At 37.3% G+C, this 20,127-nt stretch overlaps 1 protein-coding gene across 12 annotated transcripts in view; it reads left to right on the top strand.

The window, feature by feature from the left end:
* HNRNPC (heterogeneous nuclear ribonucleoprotein C (C1/C2)) overlaps positions 1 to 17,170 on the top strand; it is a 45,276-nt gene extending 28,106 nt beyond the window's left edge. For 10 of the 12 annotated variants that reach the window (XM_005685371.3, XM_013966925.2, XM_005685370.3 and 7 more), the window contains 4 exons: positions 15,092 to 15,252; positions 15,803 to 15,916; positions 16,159 to 16,319; positions 16,419 to 17,170. In XM_005685371.3, the coding sequence (XP_005685428.1) occupies positions 15,092 to 15,252; positions 15,803 to 15,916; positions 16,159 to 16,319; positions 16,419 to 16,502 (520 nt within the window). In that variant the 3' untranslated portion in view covers positions 16,503 to 17,170. The remainder of the gene's footprint in view (positions 1 to 15,091; positions 15,253 to 15,802; positions 15,917 to 16,158; positions 16,320 to 16,418) is intronic. The other 2 variants (XM_013966929.2, XM_005685369.3) reach the window with 1 other exon arrangement.

Here is a 20,127-nt window from a genome sequence, read left to right as displayed (position 1 = left end):
TCTTCCAATTAGAGGCTGTCTAGTGAGAACCATTTATTTTTCTATTTTGTGGTAGTGTTCTATTTTGTAGTAATGAATAACAAACATGTTTTCAAATAAAGCCTCCTCTTTTCTGTCAGAACATAATGAAAAAAATTGTGTGTGTTGCTCAGTCGTATTTGACTCTTTGCAGCCCCATGGACTGTAGCCATCCAGGCTCCTCTGTCCATGTAATTCTCCAGTCAAGAATACTGACTGGAATGGGTTGCCATTCCCTTCTCCAGGGGATCTTCCTGATCCAGGGATCTAACCCAGGTCTTCTGCATTGCAGGCAGATTCTTTACCATCAGAGCCACCAGGAAGCCCAGTGGAAAAATAACTTCCTGCAAATCATTAGAGTTAGACTAGATAAGTGTGATTTTTTGTTGTTGTTGATTTTATAGAATCAGTTTATATATATATTGACAGGGCATATGGAGACATGTCCAATATTTTCTGGACTAACGCTTTTTCTTGACAAGTCAGTTTTTTGTTCTAATTTGTGCCACATAAATGTAAGGACTGACTTGCCCAATGATAAAGGGAATTTAATTAGCAGTCTCATTTCTCTATTTTTTTTTTTTTTTGCATATTAGCTGCTTAGATTTGCATTATAGAAGATTACAGCAAAAATATAAAAAATGATTCCTTAAAATTTCAGTAGTCTCCTTTAAGCAAACCAACCAGAATAGGGTACAATAAGCATATGTAATGAATTTACAATGCAAATTGCTTTAGGCATTCATGTTAAGTGTTAAGATTTGTATTGTAGATTGGAGATGATGATACAGTTCTAAAAGGCAGAGGGGTTGGAATAATGGTTTCTTAGGCCCCCAGAATAGCATTTGTATTTGAAAAATCATGAGAAAGTTGATATAGATGCATCGTCTCATTCTAAGTAAGTTTGGGAAAAGTTGTTTTAAGTGATAAATTTTGAAATTGAGTAAAAGAGAAAGCAAGGAATAATGAAAACACTGAGATGTTTGCAGAAATACCTTCATAGATCTTACCACTGCTATTTGGTGTTAAAAACTGGTAACACCACCACTGTTGGCCTCACTAGTTTTTCAAGAGCAAGAGAATACCTTTAGTTGTTATCTGTATTGCTAAGGTTAAGATATTTATTAGCCTCAGTAACATCATAAATTAACTTTTAGATTCTTTACTAAAAGAAGATGGGAAATTGGCTCTGAGATGTGCTGAAAGCTCTGTGTCCTGTTATATAAATGGGGGTTAAATCAGTCTGCTTAGTCACACTATTAAGAACATGAAATTCACATGAATATTTTAAGACATGCATTTGGCATTTCTATTGCCTATTGTTACATTAGGGCGGCAGCTGATAGAAGAATCCAAAGGCTTAGTCACTTAGCAGAAAGGATTATGACCAGAGTCATATATCACTTCAGTTTTCTTACCCCTAAAATGATAATGCCTACTAATTGAGTTGTTATGAAGACTAAGGAAACGTGGACAAAGGTTGCATTATGTATAACCTTCAAATACTATTATGCTTTCAGTTAATCAAGAATTAATCTTGGGTTTCCCTGGTGGTTAGGTGGTACCTGCCAATGCAGGAAACACGGGTTCAGTGCCTGGTCTGGAAAGATCCCACATGCTGCACTGTTAACACTGACATACGTTATTGCTTATGCATATATTGTTGACGCCCTTCATTTTAAATGAAGGGAATCATGGACCCCACCATTCCTTTCCACAAAATCTAACATCTTTAGCTTGCAGTTCCTTATGTTACAGAAGTCTAAACTAATGCATAGTGAAATGAAGACTGGTGTTTATCTTGACATGTTTTTTAGTAGTTATTTCAAGTTTTTTGTTTACTAATATAGAACATTTTAATTTATGTAAGAAAGTATCAGTGTAAGATAAAGACTGCTTTTATAAGCATAATGACATTTTATAAACACAATGACAATACCACTTATACTTAAGATAGGGAGATTCCTTAATCATCCAAGTTTTCCAGACTTGATTTTGCAGGTTGTATTTTGTGTTGTTTAGCATGTTAACCTGTCATCTGTATTTCCTTTGAACTAGTGGAGTAGATTTGGAGCCTAGTTCAGGTTCAGGTTGTTTTCTTTTTTTCTTTTTTTACATATGGGAGGTCAGAGAGGAGACCAGAGTATTTTATTAAATACTGCCCAATGAAATACTCCGCCCTGCCCCTTCTGGTCTAATGCTCCGCCCCTTCCGATCTAATGCCCCGCCCCTCCTCCCTCCTGGAGAGGAGACCAGAGTATTTGATTGTATTATGCAATTTAATCATCATTAGCCTGACTTTTGTCAGAAACTTTAGGAATGTAAGCATTAGGTGTTTCTTAAGGAGATACATTTTCAATATCAGGGAGTAGGTGATTAATGACGTTTTGTTAGGAGAATTAGAGTGATTTTTATTTTTTGCTTGGGTTTTCATGGGTTTTGATGCACCAGTTCCAAAGATTGTAAATACTTTTCATACTGGAGGATGATCAAACATTAAAATTTGAGTCACTTATATATTAATATATGCTATCTCTGAGGAGGTATATTAATATATGCTGTCTCTGAGGAGGCAACAGAGGACTGGAATCTATAGTCTTAGTGCAAATTACTTTTTCGTAAATTAGGCCTGTCATTTTATTTGTTCTTAAGGCCATTTCTGATATATGTTGGAAGTTCTTAAGTGAATTTAACATAAATTACCAACATGTGTGAAACTGCCATTTTAGATACTTCTTAATGTTTCTCAGATGCACTGTCACCTCTTTCAAATGGGCTGTAAACTGTCATACATAGTTTATAATTACTCAAAGATTTGTTAACACATTTTTTCTGGTAGGAAGACAAGCCCCAAAGTAGCTTTCTGAGTTAGGGTGACTACTCATGATAGGGGCTGGTGGGCATGCTCAGTCCTGTCTGACACTTTTCACCCCATAGACTAGCCTGCCAGTCTCCTCTGTCCATGGGATTTCCCACGCAAAGAAGACTGGAGTGGGTTGCCATTTCTTCCTCCAGGGGATCTTCCCATCTCTTGTCTCCTGCATCTCCTACACTGCAGGCAGATTCTTTACCCCCTGAGCCACTGGGGAAGCCTTCATGGTGGAGGAGGATCTCTGCATCAGTTACCTTGATGTTGAAAGTCTCACAGCCTGTAAGCTGACAGAGATCCATTTTCACTTGGATCCTGTTGAGTCTTGTTGCTTCTAGGGAAATTGTTGCTGGAGTAATTGCTGTTGGAGGACTTCTTGTGTGAAGCAGTTCTTTTGAGTGATTTTTCTTTGAAATGTTTAAATTAATTTCTCTCAATTTCTTTTTCCATGTAGATATTTATTCATTCACTTTTGATATTAATGCTGATTAGAAAGCAGGTTGTGCTGTTTTGCCAGAAGTGCTATAATAAAAATAATCGGTACATTGTTGGAAATAGGCATTAAAGCTTTTTCTTTCCCTTAATAATCATCCAGGAAAATATTCTGGAATTACAGAGTTGTAATGATGCAGAAGTTTGTGAGAATACTAAAAATCACTAAGTTGTACATACTCAAAGGGTTTCTCTTGGTTTGGTATGTGAATTGTGTCAATTTAAATAAAAGAAATAGCACTCAGTTATGACAATGGAGTAGTTCTTTCTCAGTCATTCTTCTGTAAAGAACTTTGGAACACAAGAAAAATCACATGCTTACTTAGATTTGATAATAGGCTATGGTATGATAGCTGAGACTTGGCAAATACCTGTTAAGCAGGTTTCAAAAGGACCCTGAGTTTAGGTCTGTGGTCTTTGAGGACTTTATAATAAATAATTTGTCAGAAGTTGCATATGTTACGTGGATACCAATGTCAACAATGCATAAGGGACTGAACTGTGAAGTTGTTCCACTAGAGATTTTTCAGAGTGCTGTTATTATGGCACATATAAGTACATTAAGTATTGCTAGTATACCATGAAAGGAGGAGGGAAGTAAGTCTACAAGCAGATCAAATGTGGCACATTTATGATGAGCACTATGTTATGCAGTGAAGAAAGTGCTGTGAAATTAATTGGCTGCTATGTGTTCTGCTTTATACAGGATTGTCCCATAGAAAGACGAATTGTGTGCCCTTGGGGGAAGTGTGAGCTACCCTGTTAAAATTTAGAGAGCTCCAGGTTGTTTCACAAAGGGCAATATTTGTACCTGCCTTTGATATTAAGTAGGAGGGTTTTAGACAGACAGAGTGAGGATACAGGGTTATGAATATGCCTAGCATATTTGGGGAAGCAGCCAGCTGTGATTGGAAAGAACACATTGAGTAGTTGGATCCTATTAGCAGTGATACCTTATTAACAACCCCATGACTAGAAAAGAGAAACTGGAGGGGGAAAGACATTTACCATTGTAAATGTTGGAATGTGGAGAAATTTCTGAGGTAGACTAATCTTGGCATGATTTATTGGGTCACAGTTATCAGAGCAGGTGCTTTCTGAGGCTAAAATAATAAGTCAAGATGGCTAAAATAATAAGTTGAGATGAGGTTTTTATTTTTATGACTAGAATTATGCCATTAAAGGTGTAATCTTTTGCTAAGTGACAGGTCTGTGAAAGGTTTGAGTTCTTAGAATTTGGGTAAATAAGCAATTCTGTTGATACTTATCCTACAGATCTTTTCCAATAAGATATGCTTACAGAAAGTAGAGAAAAGAAATTGAAGTGGGGGAATCGCCATTGAAAATGCAAGACAAATAAAAGATGGTAACAACCATCATAATTGTTAAACTAATATCTGAGCCCTTATTTTGTTTTAGGCAAACTATTTTAGGTTTTGAATTAGTCAAAAAATACAGTATATGGATTTCAGTTGCCAACGCCCTTATTGGTGTTAGAGGAGCTGTCTTCTTGGCTCCCTCCTTTTCTTTCAATTTTCTGATATTCCTGAGCAACACTGGACCTGAGAGAGAGAGGTTTTGGATGTGTGTACAAAAGAAGAGTACGCAAAATATTCAGGTTTGGAGAATTGAGTGAGATCATCTGCTTGGAAAGGCATGTGATTCAGAGAACCAGAGAGTTCTTGGCTACTTGGGAAAGCTGAGGAATGCTTCTTTAGTTGACAGTTAAGATCTTCATTTTAGGCAAAGGGTGAGAATTTTCATTTGCTAATAGCCCTTTTGTTTGTTGCTTACGGGAAACTAAACATGTTCTCAGATTTTAGATTAATGTGTAGATTTGTATGATTACGCTTTGAGCATAAATATGATACTGTTAGACTTGAATTTGTGTCCTGGACTCTTGTTGAGAAAGTGAGAGGTATTTATTTGAAAGGGAAGCTTTTGCATCCATATCAGAGAATCTGTTTTGTGGCTCTGAATTAAGTGGTGTTCTGGGTACGTTATTACCTAACCCATCGGTGACCTCTGCTGTTTTAGGACTCTCCATTCAGATATGCTTTGTCAAGCTCCTTGATGTTAATATTTTTTAAAAAACCTAGCTTTGTTGAGATGTAATTCATTTTAAAGTATACAGTTCAACATATATATTCAGAGTGTGACTACAACCGTGATAACAATTTTAGAACATGTTACCACTCTAAAAATAAACAACTTACTAGCAGTCATTCCCTATTCTATCCCCAGGCCTGGCAACCACTTTCTATATTGTCCTTTTAGTTACTAAATTGTGACTCTTGTACAACCCCATGGACTATACCCACCAGGCTCCTCTGTCCATGGGATTTCCCAGGCAAGAATACTGGAGTGGGTTGCCATTTCTTTCTCCAGGGGATCTTCCTGACCAAGGGATTCTCGTCTCCTGCATTGGCAGGTGGATTCTTTACCACTGAGCCACCAGGAAGGCTGCCTTTCTATGTATAGCTTTGCTTATTTTGGACATTTCATGTCAGTGGAATCATGAGGTATGTCTTTTGTGACCCGTTTCTTCCATGTTTTTTTCCAACAGTTAACCCATGTTACACTCTGTATTAGTACTTCATTCCTTTTATTACTACTGCAGTATGTTTATCCATTCATCCGTTGGTAGATTTTTGAAATGTTTTCCATATTTTGAATAATGCTGCTTTGAGCACTGGTATACACATCTTTGCCTGGGCATATGTTTTCATTTCTCTTAGGTATGTACCTAGGAGTAGAATTGCTGAGTCTTACTACCATACTGTCTTCCAAAGCAGCTGTACCATTTTACTTTCCCATTAGCCATGTATGGCATGTATTTCTTTGCCAGCAAAGGTGCGTCTGCTCAAGGCTGTGGTTTTTCCAGTAGTCATGTATAGATGTGAGAGTTGGACTATAAATAAAGCAAGCTGAGTGCCAAAGAATTGATGCTTTTGAATATGGTGTTGGAGAACACTAGAGAGTCCCTTGGACTGCAAGGAGATCCAACCAGTCCATCTTAAAGGAAATCAGTCCTGAATATTCATTGGAAGGACTGATGTTGAAGCAGGAACTCCAATACTTTGGCCACCTGATGCGAAGAACTGACTCATTGGAAAAGACCATGGTGCTGGGAAAGATTGAAGGCAGGAGGAGAAGGGGATGACAGAGGATGAGATGGTTGGATGGTATCACCAACTCAGTGGACGTGAGTTTGAGTAAATTCTAGGAGTTGGTGATGGACAGGGAGGCCTGGAGTGCTGCAGTCCATGGTGTCGCAAAGAGTCGGATACGACTGAGCAACTGAACTGAACTGAGCCATGTATGAGGTTTTTAATTTCTCTACGTCCTTGCCAACATCTGTTTTGTTGTGTCTTTGTTATTTAAGCTATTCTGTTGTGAGGATTATCTTTTTGTGGTTCTTATTTGTATTTTCTTAAAACCGATGTTGAGTTTTCATGTGCTAATTGGTTGTTTCTCTTTGGAGAAATGTATTCAGACAGATTCTGTGGCCAATTTTATATTGGGAAAAGCTTTTTCATATATTTTTGGTATAAGATTATGGATACAATAACTGATACTATCATTTTTGAAGTTTATTACTCTTAGTTTTTTTTTCTTTTAAATGTCATAGAATTCTACACTCTTTGGAAATTATATATAGAAAGTAAGTAGATGTCTGGAAGGAACAAACTAGAACAATGCTGTCCAGTAGAACTGTGTGATGAGGTCAGTATTCTGTATCTGCAGTATTGGTGTCATAGACAGCCACATATGGAAAATGTGGCTAATGTAACTACAGAACTGAATTTTAAATTTGTTTTAAATAGTCACATGTGGCTAGTTATTACTTGATTTGATAGTACAGATCTTAGAGCGCTACAGACTTAGTCCTAAGTATAAGAAAGAAAAGGACCAAGGACTGCTCTTCAGAAGTTAGGGAACCCAGACTAGTTTTAGGACAAGCTGACAGTGTTGAAAGAATATCCAGGAAACTAATGTTATTTTTCAAGGTGGGGGGGGAGATATCCTTTTGATAAATAGGATAAGATTATACTTCGATGCAAGGACTTACCTGGTGGCTCAGATGTAGAGAGTCTGCCTGCAATGCAGGAGATCTGGGTGCAGTCCCTGGGTCAGAAAGATCCCCTGGAGAAGGAAATTGCAACCTGCTCCAGTATCCTTGCCTGTAAAATCCCATGGAATTAGGAGCCTGGCAGGCTACAGTCCATGGGGTCACCAAGAGTTGGACACTGCTGAGCATCTAACACATACTTTGATACCTTCTTAAAGTATAATCCAGAGGAACAAGAAAGAAGTCCACCAAATAGAGTTTGACTTGTTTAGGTGGATAAACTTCTTTTCCAGGACTTTTATTTTACCAGGGATAAGTATCTTATTACTATGAGATAGAATAGTTTACCAAGAGGAACAGATTGATAGAGTACAAAATGTATACGAGCAGGAGCTCATCAATGGAAAATTGTGATGTCCTTACAGGGAGCATGACATAATAGTCTTAAATCATATATATTATAGGCACAGGATCTTATTTTTATATTGTTATCAATAGTTTGAAAAAGGATTCAGTTTTGTGGTTAAATTATTATTGAGCTTTTTTCAATAATAAACTAATTTTCTTAGGGGAAAACTCCCAGTAGTTTTTATAAAACTAGAAAAAGGGGAGCTGAATCCTACTGGCTTTCCAGTTAAATGATAGATTGGTTTGTTATTTGTTGTTGATAATATGACTTGTGATAAATTCTTTCCTATAGGCCAGTTTAGGAAAATTTATTTTCTCAATAAATATTTGTTAAGATCTTACTATGAAATATTGTGGGTATCACGGGTACTAGTGGAAAATAGATGGCCTCAGAGAGGATGGACAGGTTGAACACATACAGAGCATGTTAAGATACTGTTTATTTTTAGTTTTTACCCTGAATGGGGGTATGGCTATTGGAGATAGTTGAACAGAAAGGATCTTTTTTATTATTATTTTAACTAGATCATTCTGAAAGGGGCTGATGGAATTAGGCAGACAGTCATTTGGGGAAGGACCAAGGAGGTGACAGTCGAGTGCTGAATAGTAGTTGTATTTGAAGTTAATGCAGACATATATTTCTTCCAGATTTTTGTGAGGGCTGAGAGAAATCACTGATGTCACCAAAGTTTTGGCTAGGAATTTATAGGAACAGTGATGGGGAAAGAATATAGAAGGAACAAAGGTTTGGGGTGAATATAACAGTTGAGTTGTGGATATGTTAATATAAGTTCCTTATTAGACATCCACTTTGAGAGATGTAATTAGGCCAGTAGCAGGTGTGGAGTTCATTGGGGTCAAGGGTAGGTTTTCATAATGGAGGGGGGCACAAGACTTTATAAGGCAATTCAAGAGAGAATGGAAAGACAAATTGTGGAGACATCATGTTGTTTAGTCATTATTAAGTCATGTCAAACTCTTGTGACTCCATGTAGCCTGCCTGGCTTCTCTGTCCATGGGTTTCCTAGGCAAGAATACTCAAGTGGGTTGCTGTTTCTTTCTCTAGGGGATCTTCCTGACCCAGAGATTGTCCTCTGTATTGGCAGGCATATTTATTCTTTACCACTGAGCCAACAGGGAAGCAGACATATCATACAAAACTTAAATTTTACTCTTTTGGATGTACAGTTTCTACCTGCATAGCTATGTATTTACCAGTACAATCAAGATATCATACCTCCCAAAAATTTGCCGTGGAGCTTTCTTGTAGTAAACTCCTTCCTCCACTGTGTCCCCTGGTGATCACAAATCTGTTTTCACAGACACCTCCTTTAAAGAAATTTTATTGTAAGTGAGAGAGGTATACTCTGACCTGGCTTGACAACATGAGAATTTAATAATGAATGGTCTTACGTGTTTTCTAACTTACTGTTTATAAACAGTATTTTTCATAAATGTTGTTCATTTGCTCAGTTGCTGTGAGTGCATGGACTGAAGCTAGGCTTCCTTGTCCTTCACTATCTCCCAGAGTTTGCTCATACTCAGGCACATTGAGTCGATGATGCCGTCCAACCATCTCATCTTCTCTCGCCCTCTTCTCCTGCTCTCAGTCTTTCTAGCATCAGGGTATTTTCCAATAAGTTGGCTCTTCACGTCAGCTGGCCAAAGTATTGGAACTTTGGTGTCAGTCCTTTGAATATTCATGATTGGTTTCATTTAGGATTGACTGGTTTGATCTCCTTTTGTAGTTTTCACCTTTTTAAAAAAACAAAAATTGGACCACACTGACAGTTTAAGACATTATCTTTTGGAAAGATCCAAAGTGATATTTGGGAGTGTTTATTGAGTACATCATAACAATGGAGTAATAGTGTAATTCTTTGAAAATTGAGCAGACTTGAAAAGATTTCCACCCATCACATGGATGGAAAGTTTTATAAATAGTTTAAAAGTTATTTTTCCTAATGCTGTTTTGGATCTAGTCCTGTTTCAAAGGACTCAAAGCAATCTATGTTCTATCACCCAGATAATTTTATTTTAGGTAAATTTTCAAATTGCCCTCCCATGAAACATAGTTTTAGATTAACATAGATTACCAGTGAATCCATGAAGAAAATTCAATACAGTTGCTTAAGTGGCTTTCATATTTTAACCAAATGTACTATTGACTTCGCAAGAGTACCTCTAAATACTTACATCACCAATACTTTTCAAAAGAAGATTGCAGAGCCAATTATTGATTGCTTTCATTGATTCTACAAATACAGAGGTTATTGATTCCTGCTCTTTGTAAGTATCTGTGCGTGTGGTGTTCCCCAGCTTTGATCACTGTTCTTTGCGCAAAGTTCCTAAACCTTACAGAGGTACTGATAAACCTTTGTTTTTCTGGGTGTGTGTGTGTTTCTGTTTTTCTTTAGCTCAAAAAAAATTAGTTAAAATTTGATGTTTCGGTGCCCTCTATTGAATGAATCCTGCACAGCAGACCTGTTTATCATCAAGTCCTTTAATCATTTAGTTGAGCAGTACTTGCTGTAAAAACAGTAATTAAACAGTAATTAAAAACAGTAATTTTAACTGTCACACAGATAAGCTGTATCCTTAATGGACCAAAAGAGCAGTTTAAAGAAAGTTAAGGACCATAAAGTACAACTGTAAATTTACATTAGTAATTTACACTCTTCCTTACGTTATCAAAACAAGTGTTTATAGTCATATCCAGTTCCCAGACTAGTCAAGGGAACATTTGTGGAGGGGTACCTACAAATAACAATTAGAAATTATTTCTTAATATAGAAATAAAACACAAATTATAAGAATTATAAGAATTTCACTAGTGGATTTATTTTAAAGGTCAACAGGGTAAATTTTACATCCTGAAAATGGGGGGTTTGAGGGTAAATACTGATACATCAGCTTTATTTTAATGTAAACCTGAACTAAACATGTTACATAGGCATGAGGGTAGAGCTTCCCCAGTAACTCAGACCATAAAGAATGTGGGAGACCTGGCTTTGATCCCTGGCTTGGGAAGATCTCCTGGAGTAGGAAATGGCAACTTACTCCAGTATTCTTCCCTGGAGAATTCCATGGACGGAGAATCCTGGCAGACTGTATATAGTCTATATTGCAAAGAGTTGAAGAGTCGGACATGACTGAGTGACTGATACTTCATAGTCATTTTTAGCACTTTTCCCTTAGGTAATTAAAGGCAACAGTCTTCTCATTCATAAAATAAAACAGATTAAAAAAATATGTACTATTAAAATTTTATTATGGTAGATTTTAAAATTTTTTGGTTCCTAAATTATGTATTTAAAAGAATTTTATACCGTAGTCTTCAGTAAAAAGTTTTAAGATAATTTCATTGTGTTAATTACTGAAAAGCAATTTTAAGACATAAAGTCTACTGAGGGTATTGTGCTGTCAATCCAGTCTAGTGAAAAATTTGGTAATTTTCTTAAAAAAGATCAGAAGACAGTTACCTAAATCATTCAAATAAGGTTTTTCAGATGGTTTTCTAAAGAGTATAATGTTCAAAGATGCCAATTACTGAAGGTCTTGATTTTTTAATAATTTTATTTATTTTTAACTGTTAGGTCTTAGTTGTAGCGCATGGAATCTTTCCTAGTGGCACGTGGGCTCTGTAGTTGCAACATGTGGGTTTTTAGTTCACTGACCAGGGAATTGAGCCTACATGCACTGCATTGGAAGGCAGATGCTTAACCACCAGGGAAGTCTAGAAGATTTTGATTCTTGAACAGTTCCTTTAAATTCTGGTATTCATGAGTATCAGTAGTTGATAACTCTGCTCATCCAGTGTACTGCTTCATCCACACAAGGCCAGATAGATAAATGTTGTAAAACTCCTTTTCTTTGTAGAAAATCTGTACAGCATAATGTTACGTAAGGGGTGTGTTGTGAAGGTTTACTGTGGATGATGTATTGAGAAACTTAAAATTGAAGTTGTATAAGTTGTAGATTGTTGTAAATTGAACCATTCACAGAATTTTAGCAGACAGTTGGAGGGAGTGTCTGACATCCAAAAGCCCCAAAATACAGTAGCCTATAAAATCTGACCCTTTTCTAGGAAAATCCAAGATAATCAGGAAGAAACTTCATCTTGACATTTTTCTGTTGCAGATGAAGAATAATGTAGTGGGAGAAAAAATATTTCCTAACCCTTGAATGAAATTATAATGAGATTGTGTGTTTAAACTGAATTTGATAAGTCAGTTTTGTAACGGGGGCAATAATCTTAATTGATTGCCTGTTGCTACTGCTAAGTCACTTCAGTTGTGTCCGACTCTGTGCGACCCCATAGACGCCTGCCCACCAGGCTCCCCAACCCCTGGGATTCTCCAGGCAAGAACACTGGAGTGGGTTGCCATTTCCTTCTCCATTGCGTGAAAGTGAAAAGTGAAAGTGAAGTCGCTCAGTTGTGTCCGACTCTTAGCAACCCCATGGACTGCAGCCTACCAGGCTCCTCCGTCCGTGGGATTTTCCAGGCAAGAGTACTGGAGTGGGGTGCCATTGCCTTCTCCTAAATCTGTCCAGGTTTTAGGACCAGAAACAGTTATGGTTCATTAAGTAAACATTCTGGAGAATATAGGTTTTTGCCAATACTTTATTCTAGTTGTTTCTACTTTGATAGTAGTTAAGATGTATTACTAATCAGGTTTTCTGAGGCCAGAGGTCACTGTGTTACATTCAGTCATTGAAGAAGCTTGCCTTTGAATGCCTGTACATTTAATAAAGGCCTTGTAATGCTCATGTTTTACCTTGGAGGTTAGGGTAGAGGGTTTTTGTTTTGTTTGTCTTATCTGTTAGATTACTAGCTAATGTGTGTCCAGAAGTGTTTTGATTTATTTAAAATGATATTTTAGTTTCGTTTTTATTTTGACTAGATTTTATACTAACACTTAGTGCCAGGTTCTGAACTCAGTGGAATCACAATTCTCTTAGTGTTCAATGCTTGTTCTCTAGTAACAATGTAACTTCCATGAAGACTTTTTAATGGCTTGGGCTTTATAATTAGAGAATTCAGCTCTTTCATTACCTCCTGTGATTTACTGTATAACTTTCTTGTGGGGGAAGTGGTTACTTAGTTTGTACCTGGTTCTTGAAGCTGTTATAGGAAGCATCCTATTATCTATTCTATAACCAAAAAGATTATCTCAGTAGGTGTGGTTTTTCTCTTCCTGTTTTCTCTTCTCATGTTTTCACATTGATGAGCTTTGGCATCTTATAAGGCATGGTCTACTTAAACTTCCTTGGAGAAATGTTGGTGAGTTTTTTGAGAGCCCATTTTTTGCTTAAGCAGCAGTTCTGTGACCCTAAAAGCCCTTCAGCATAACCAGTTGATCATTTTTCTTCAGAGAACTAAAGCGTTTGACTTCCTTTGTGTTCATGATACTATTGCATAAATCGAAAATACACAGTGTGTTTCTTCATTTTTGTTACAGCGATATATACCCTGGTAAGATGAAGTAGTATGGTTCAAAAAAGAAATTATAGTGCCTTAGAGGATAGGGAATCTGGAATGGCTAGTTCATTGGCTTGGAGACTGATGCCAGTGAGTGAGTAAGTGGGTTGGAAAGTAGGTTAGATCTCTAAATCCAGCAGGGCTCAGGCATGAGCTATTTCATGCCTAAAGGTGTGGTAACTCACTTTTTTACTCTCAGAAATTGTACAGAGCATCACAAAGGAAAGTAGTTTCTGAACACTGATATTTTATAGTTTCTGGATCATTATACTTTGGAAAATTTGGGGCCAAAAGACAAACAGCTTTATGTAAAAATGGAAGAAAGTAGTTACAATAAAAAGTTACTAAGTAGCTCTTTTGGTAGTTCCCATAAATGGATTAAAACTGACAAACAGCTCCGTTAATACTCTTCTACTGAGAAGAAACCTGCAGAAGCATGAGCCTACTTTCTGAATCACAGGATTTTAAATTTTCCTATTTCCTAGGATTCAAACTTCCTTATTGGAACGTAAAACAAAACTGTTTTAATAACTTACCAAGGGTTGATTCCCTCACTTATTTGATAGTACACACATACTCTTAAATTAGGAAAATGTTCCTGTCATACCTACTTGCCTTGTTAAAACAGAATAGAAACATTTTTATATTGTTAAGGTTGAGCAGAAAAAAGAAATGTCTGTGAGACTGCAGAATCAATGTTCTCACTGCCAGGAATGGAGACTGTTAGCCACTGATGAGGCGTATAAGAGGGAGACGCATCACATTATATAAGGGTTTTAATATTTCATCGCTTTGAAGTTAGGTGGGGAACAGTTGGTGGATTGTTCCTTGGCCTTGGAGTCAATAGCTAAAATGGTTCAGAACTAGAATTATTAGTTTTTTTTCCTACTGGTACGTCTTAACTTATGCCCTACAGGCTTTTGTAAAAAGAATAACATGGAATAAAAAGACTTTCTGGAACTAATGTCCTTGTGGGAAGGTTTTTGTTTTATTTTTTTCTCTTTACAAATGTAAGCACCAGTACCATGCCATCACTTTGGTATATCTTTAGCAGTCACAGGAATACTTACTCAGTGGAAGCAGCAGTTGAAAAATATGTAATTTTTGAGAGCTAAATGTGTGCTGAGCAATGAATTTAGGCACTAGTGAATGGTGAACAAGATAGACAATATCCTCTGTTGGAGCTTTGAGCGGAGCTTATGCTAAATGTTGTTAGAATTGATAGTGGTATGTACACCCAGCTAATACATATGAAATGCCTGTTTCTATAGGCCAAAAGCAGTTAATCATGGAAGTTTTATATGGTTCAACCTAATACTATAAACTAGTGATAAATATTTGTATGCTTCTGTGGATGAAAATGCCAGGGATTTAGCTAATAAGAGCACTGTTTGCAAAGTTGGTTAATTGTAGTCATTTGTGAGTACTTTATTTTCCTTATAATACTGTAGCACATATATGAAAGGAATAGGATCAAAGGCAAAGGCTATTCATTGCAAAAAGTAAGGTTCTATCAGTAATGCCATTGTACACAGGAACCTTTATGTCCAGAGCTTAAGGCAACCATTGTGTGTATGTGTGCAGTTGCAGTATTAAAAAGAATAAATTGGCCTTATGAATGAAATTAACGTAGCAAAAAGAATTAATTGCTAGACGATTGACAATAATATATATCATTTTATAAGGATACAGTTGTTGGAATCTTCCTGACTTCTTTGTGAAGAAATTCTGTTTTCCTTTTATCCAATAGGATGTACAGTTACCCAGCACGTGTTCCTCCTCCTCCTCCTATTGCTCGGGCTGTAGTGCCCTCAAAACGCCAGCGTGTATCAGGAAACACCTCACGAAGGGGCAAAAGTGGCTTCAATTCTAAGAGTGGACAGCGGGGATCTTCTTCTAAGTCTGGAAAGTGTAAGTATTATTACTGCAGCTTTCTGGTTCTGATATTTCTTGTAAGTTGAAATTCAGAGATCAATGCAGTTAATATTCAAAACTTTTATGTTTGTACAAATAACTGTTTAATCAAATAATGGAAGACGAGAAAGTAGTGATTAAGGGGTCAGCTCTAGGCAGCCTTTGTCGTTAATGCCTTGGTAATTTGAAAAAGTCATTAGATTTTAAGGAGTTGCAACACCCATTCAGTGTATAAAATAATGTTGCTAAAACTAGAAAATGCTTTAAAATAGAATTGAGGGGTTTTTTTTAGCAGGCTTACAAAAGTAATAATGCTGCTCCTAAGGGAATAGATTCATTAGATTCCATTTTCATCTAATAATCAAAAGATCAGTGAGGCGCCCTACCCCCACCCCCATGTCATTACTAGGACAGTCTGGTATAGGCTCCATTTCTCTTCAAGGATCTCATGTTGACTACCATTGTATAGTCTAGAGGGGGAATGTGTTTGGTTATCTGGTAGCTTCTAGTACATCTGATTTTAATCTAGGTTTTTGTTTGTATTAAGTGAAAGGAGATGACCTTCAGACCATTAAGAAGGAGTTAACCCAGATAAAACAAAAAGTGGACTCTTTACTGGAAAGCCTGGAAAAAATTGAAAAAGAACAGAGCAAACAAGGAGGTAAGTGGTCCTATTGCTTGTTGGGTGTAAAGTAGAGTTAGTTACCTAAGCTAGTTGCAAGTACATGTTGAAATAGTGGGGTATAAAGCAATTGAATATGAAACTTGTGGAATTTGAATTGGGAAGGGCATTTTGTGGGTGGATTTAGATTTGTGCTGCAGTTCTATGATCTGTTAGTGGGGATTGTCTACATCCTGTGGACATTACTTGCCCCTAGACAGACTTGTCCTTCTCATCCCCAGTAGAGATGAAGAATGATAAGTCAGAAGAGGAGCAGAGCAGCAGCTCCCTGAAGAAAGATGAGACTAATGTGAAGATGGAGTCTGAGGGGGGTGCAGATGACTCTGCTGAGGAGGGGGACCTACTGGATGATGATGATAATGAAGATCGGGGGGATGACCAGGTGAAAACCACGGGAAAGGAAAGAAAGAGGTGGTGGAGGGGGGATCAGGGACACATGGAGTGCCTCTAACTCCATCCTATTTGTGTCTGTTTCTCACAGCTGGAGTTGATCAAGGATGATGAAAAAGAGGCTGAGGAAGGAGAGGATGACAGAGACAGCGCCAATGGCGAGGATGACTCTTAAGCACATAGCGGGGTTTAGAAATCTTGTCCCATTATTTCTTTACCTAGGCGCTTGTCTAAGATCAAAATTTTCACCAGATCCTCTCCCCTAGTATCTTCAGCACATGCTCACTGTTCTCCCCATCCTTGTCCTTCCCATGTTCATTAATTCATATTGCCCTGCGCCTAGTCCCATTTTCACTTCCTTTGACCCTCCTAGTAGTTACGTTAAGTCTTACCCTGTAATTTTTGCTTTTAATTTTGATACCTCTTTATGACTTAACAATAAAAAGGATGTATGGTTTTTATCAACTGTCTCCAAAATAATCTCTTGTTATACAGGGAGTACAGTTCTTTCCATTCATACAATAGTTGCTTCCCTAACTACAAAGGCAGTCTCATTAGTTGAGTAGAACCTGAGAGCAGCTTTGAGTTAGAGGTATGTGTGTTATACCCCACATAAGAGTGCTGTGTGGGGCTGTTCAACACAAATGTAACAATGTATTTTTGTGAATGAGAGTTGGCATGTTAAGTGCATCCTCTAGAGAAATAACTAGTGTAATAGTCTTAAGATTTGTTTTCTAAAGTTGATACTGTGGGTTATTTTTGTGAACAGCCTGATGTTTGGGACCTTTTTTTCTCAAAATAAACAAGACCTTATTAAACCAGGAATTTGGAGAAAAAAATAAATACCCTGATTTTTTTATTTTTGTATTTTATAATTGTTTACTTCAAATTCTTTGTTTCACAGCAGCCTTCACAAAACCCCTAGAATGTACTAGATAAATATCTTTGAGTCATAATTATTATGCATACCAACATACACTTCAACTTAGGTTTCATTGGGGTGGGTGTTGAATCAAGGAGACAAGTAACTTGGATTGAAGTGGAGATTTGTTTGCAAAAATGGCTTTTAAGGCCTAATGAAAAAGTTTGGGAACTTCCTTAAGCCTTTTTGTCAATGTTTTGTGATCCAGTTGGCACCTTTTTTGAGATTTTTGTTGTGTGCTGAATTGTTTCATCCTTAAGTAGAAGAGGTTCAAACATGTCAAGAGTGAAACAGCTGGAGAATGAAACTTGTCTTTTCTTCCATTTTGTTTTTTAATTGCCATTTATAGCCCCAGTAACCGAATGGATTCTGAGTCTGTGCCTCAGTGTTTACTGATTGTAGAGCTATTTCCTGGTCTTCTGTAGTCTGTTCCTTCCTACCAAACTGTGAGGACAGAGTCAAACGTTTATTTTACTTTCAATTAATTCAGTCCATTCAAGCTAATTTTAGGCATGGTACTAATTAGCACCCAAACTTGGGCTTATTAAACCACTTTCAGGTTTATGATGCTTGCCTTGTCCTGAAAGGCCCTTTTTATTTATGTTTCATGCTTCAGGTTTTCCAGCAGGACAGGACAAAAACATGGTTAGTTTGGGCTGTTAAAACTTACGCGCCCCTTGGATTTCCCAGAAAGTTGCTTCTGTTTCAAAGGCATTTATATACAACTTGGTAGGGACAGAAGTCATGTCCTATTTATAAAGGTTCCATAAATCACTTTATCCAACAGGTGACAAAGTAGGACAGAAGGGAGAGGCTGGACTATGGACTGCCCTTGTAGCTCATGTCACCGTATATAAGTAGGTTTTGTTAGGACCTTGGTCAAAAGTACTTCTAACTGCCTTGTTTCATATGTTCTCATATGTTACACAAACTCAGAATTTAGCACATGACTGGTGACAAGAAAATAAACTAGATCCTTAGAAGAAGGGTCAAATTTCTAGGTCAAAGTTCCAAGATGGTAATAAAAGCTGTTTTGAAATTGTTAGCCATCAGTATTTTAAAATATTGGACTACTTAGCCCAGGCATGAAAAGTGTCTGTTTTTCATTCCATTTGAAACCACGTATTGAAAAACCTATGGAAAGCTCAAAACAAAGTAAAATACAGTGTTGCATTTGCTTGGATATAAAATTTAGAATAATGGGTTTTCTCAGTATACCATGAAATCTAATGCCCTTGAAGCTTTAGGGTACTTTTATTTAGAGATCAGTTTTTAAAGTGTACTTTTTCTGAGAACACATGCCTCGCCTGTGACCACACTGACTGACCATTGTTTAGTCGCTAAGTTGTATCCACTTCTTGGTGACCCCATGGACTGATCACGGATGAACTAATTTTATTTTCAGAAGAGAACCAGGAAACATCATTACTGACTATAACCTGGGAGAACGAAGGACTTAGCCACATTAAAAAGTTCTGTACAGTTGACCTTTTTATTTAGTGTGAGGAAAATTCAGCTGCACCAGTATAAAGTGGGGTTTGAATTTTGGGACCCTAGTTAAGATCACCTTGACCAAGAAAATGCATTTCAGTTGAATTCAGAGAGGTCAAAGAAAAAGTAGTACCCTGATTACTTGCAGAAACTAGTTAACAGTAGTAAGCATGTGTGACATAGAAATGAGGGTGATGAGTAAATCTTATAATAATGCAGAGTGGGGATACTAAGTAACTTTAAAGAGCCTCACTTGCTTTATCAGTGCTGTAACTCACAGAGTACAAGTACTTCTACTGTGATGTTTGAATAATAAGGGACACTATGTTGGAGGATGTTTAGTGTTTGGAGGAACATTAGGGATAAAGTAAAAATTTGGCCAGTTAAGCTGTAGAGAAAAGGCTGGGTATAGATGGCTACCTGACTAGAATGGCAGAATTCCAAATGTTGAGATTAAATTGGGGATTTTGAAGGTTCAAAGTTATTCTCTCTCTCTCTAAGTCGCTTCAGTCGTGTCTGATTCTGTGCGACCCCATAGATGGCAGCCCACCAGGCTCCGCTGTTCTGGGATTCTCCAGGCAAGAACACTGGAGTGGGTTGCCATTTCCTCCAAGTTACTCTTAATTTTTATTAATCAAGGAGAAAGCTTCAAAACCATAGCAGGTTGTATCAGTAACTTTCAAGTTTATAAAATGTAGAACCCCAGTTACAAAAAGCAGGACCTGTTTAGAGAGTGTTAAAGAATTAAAAGTCCTATTGTGAGCTAGAGTGGGACTCTTTTCCCCACCACTTGAATTAAAACTATAAGACAGGTTAGGAAGAGAGAAGGGATAATGTAATGAGGAATATGCCAAAAAGACAAAACAAGTAAATGGGAAGGAGTAACCCAAGACATACAGGGAATAAGCTGCTGCAGCCCACTGGAATTTTCCGAGATGATGAAAATGTTTCATCATGCATTGACCAATATGGTAGCCTTGTGAGTGAGCCTTTGAAATGTGGCTAATGTGGGGAATTCCCTGGCGGTCCAGTCGTTAGGATTCTGGGCTTTTACTGCCAAGGACCTGGGTTTGATCCCTAATTTGAGAACTAAGGTCCCACAAGCTGTAGCCCCATCCCCCAAAATGTGAGGAGTTGGAATTTCAGTTTAACTTGAGTAGTCACATGTAGTGACAGCCTTCTTGGGTAGTATTAGAGAATACTGAGCAGTTTTTAAACAAGTAATAGATAATTGGTTACTAACTCAAACTTAACATAAACAAAAGTGACTGTTTCCAAGTTGTTCCATGTCTGGAGTTTAAAATACTACTGAGCCCTGGGCTCACTGAAGACATCCCTAGAACACTGAACATTACCTAGAACATCCCTCGACCCTAAATTGAGTATT

The sequence above is a fragment of the Capra hircus genome, chromosome 10, assembly GCF_001704415.2.
Source record: "Capra hircus breed San Clemente chromosome 10, ASM170441v1, whole genome shotgun sequence".
NCBI lineage: Eukaryota > Metazoa > Chordata > Mammalia > Artiodactyla > Bovidae > Capra > Capra hircus.
Note: the sequence above shows the minus strand (reverse complement) of the source record. Positions and strands in the feature narration are given on the sequence as shown.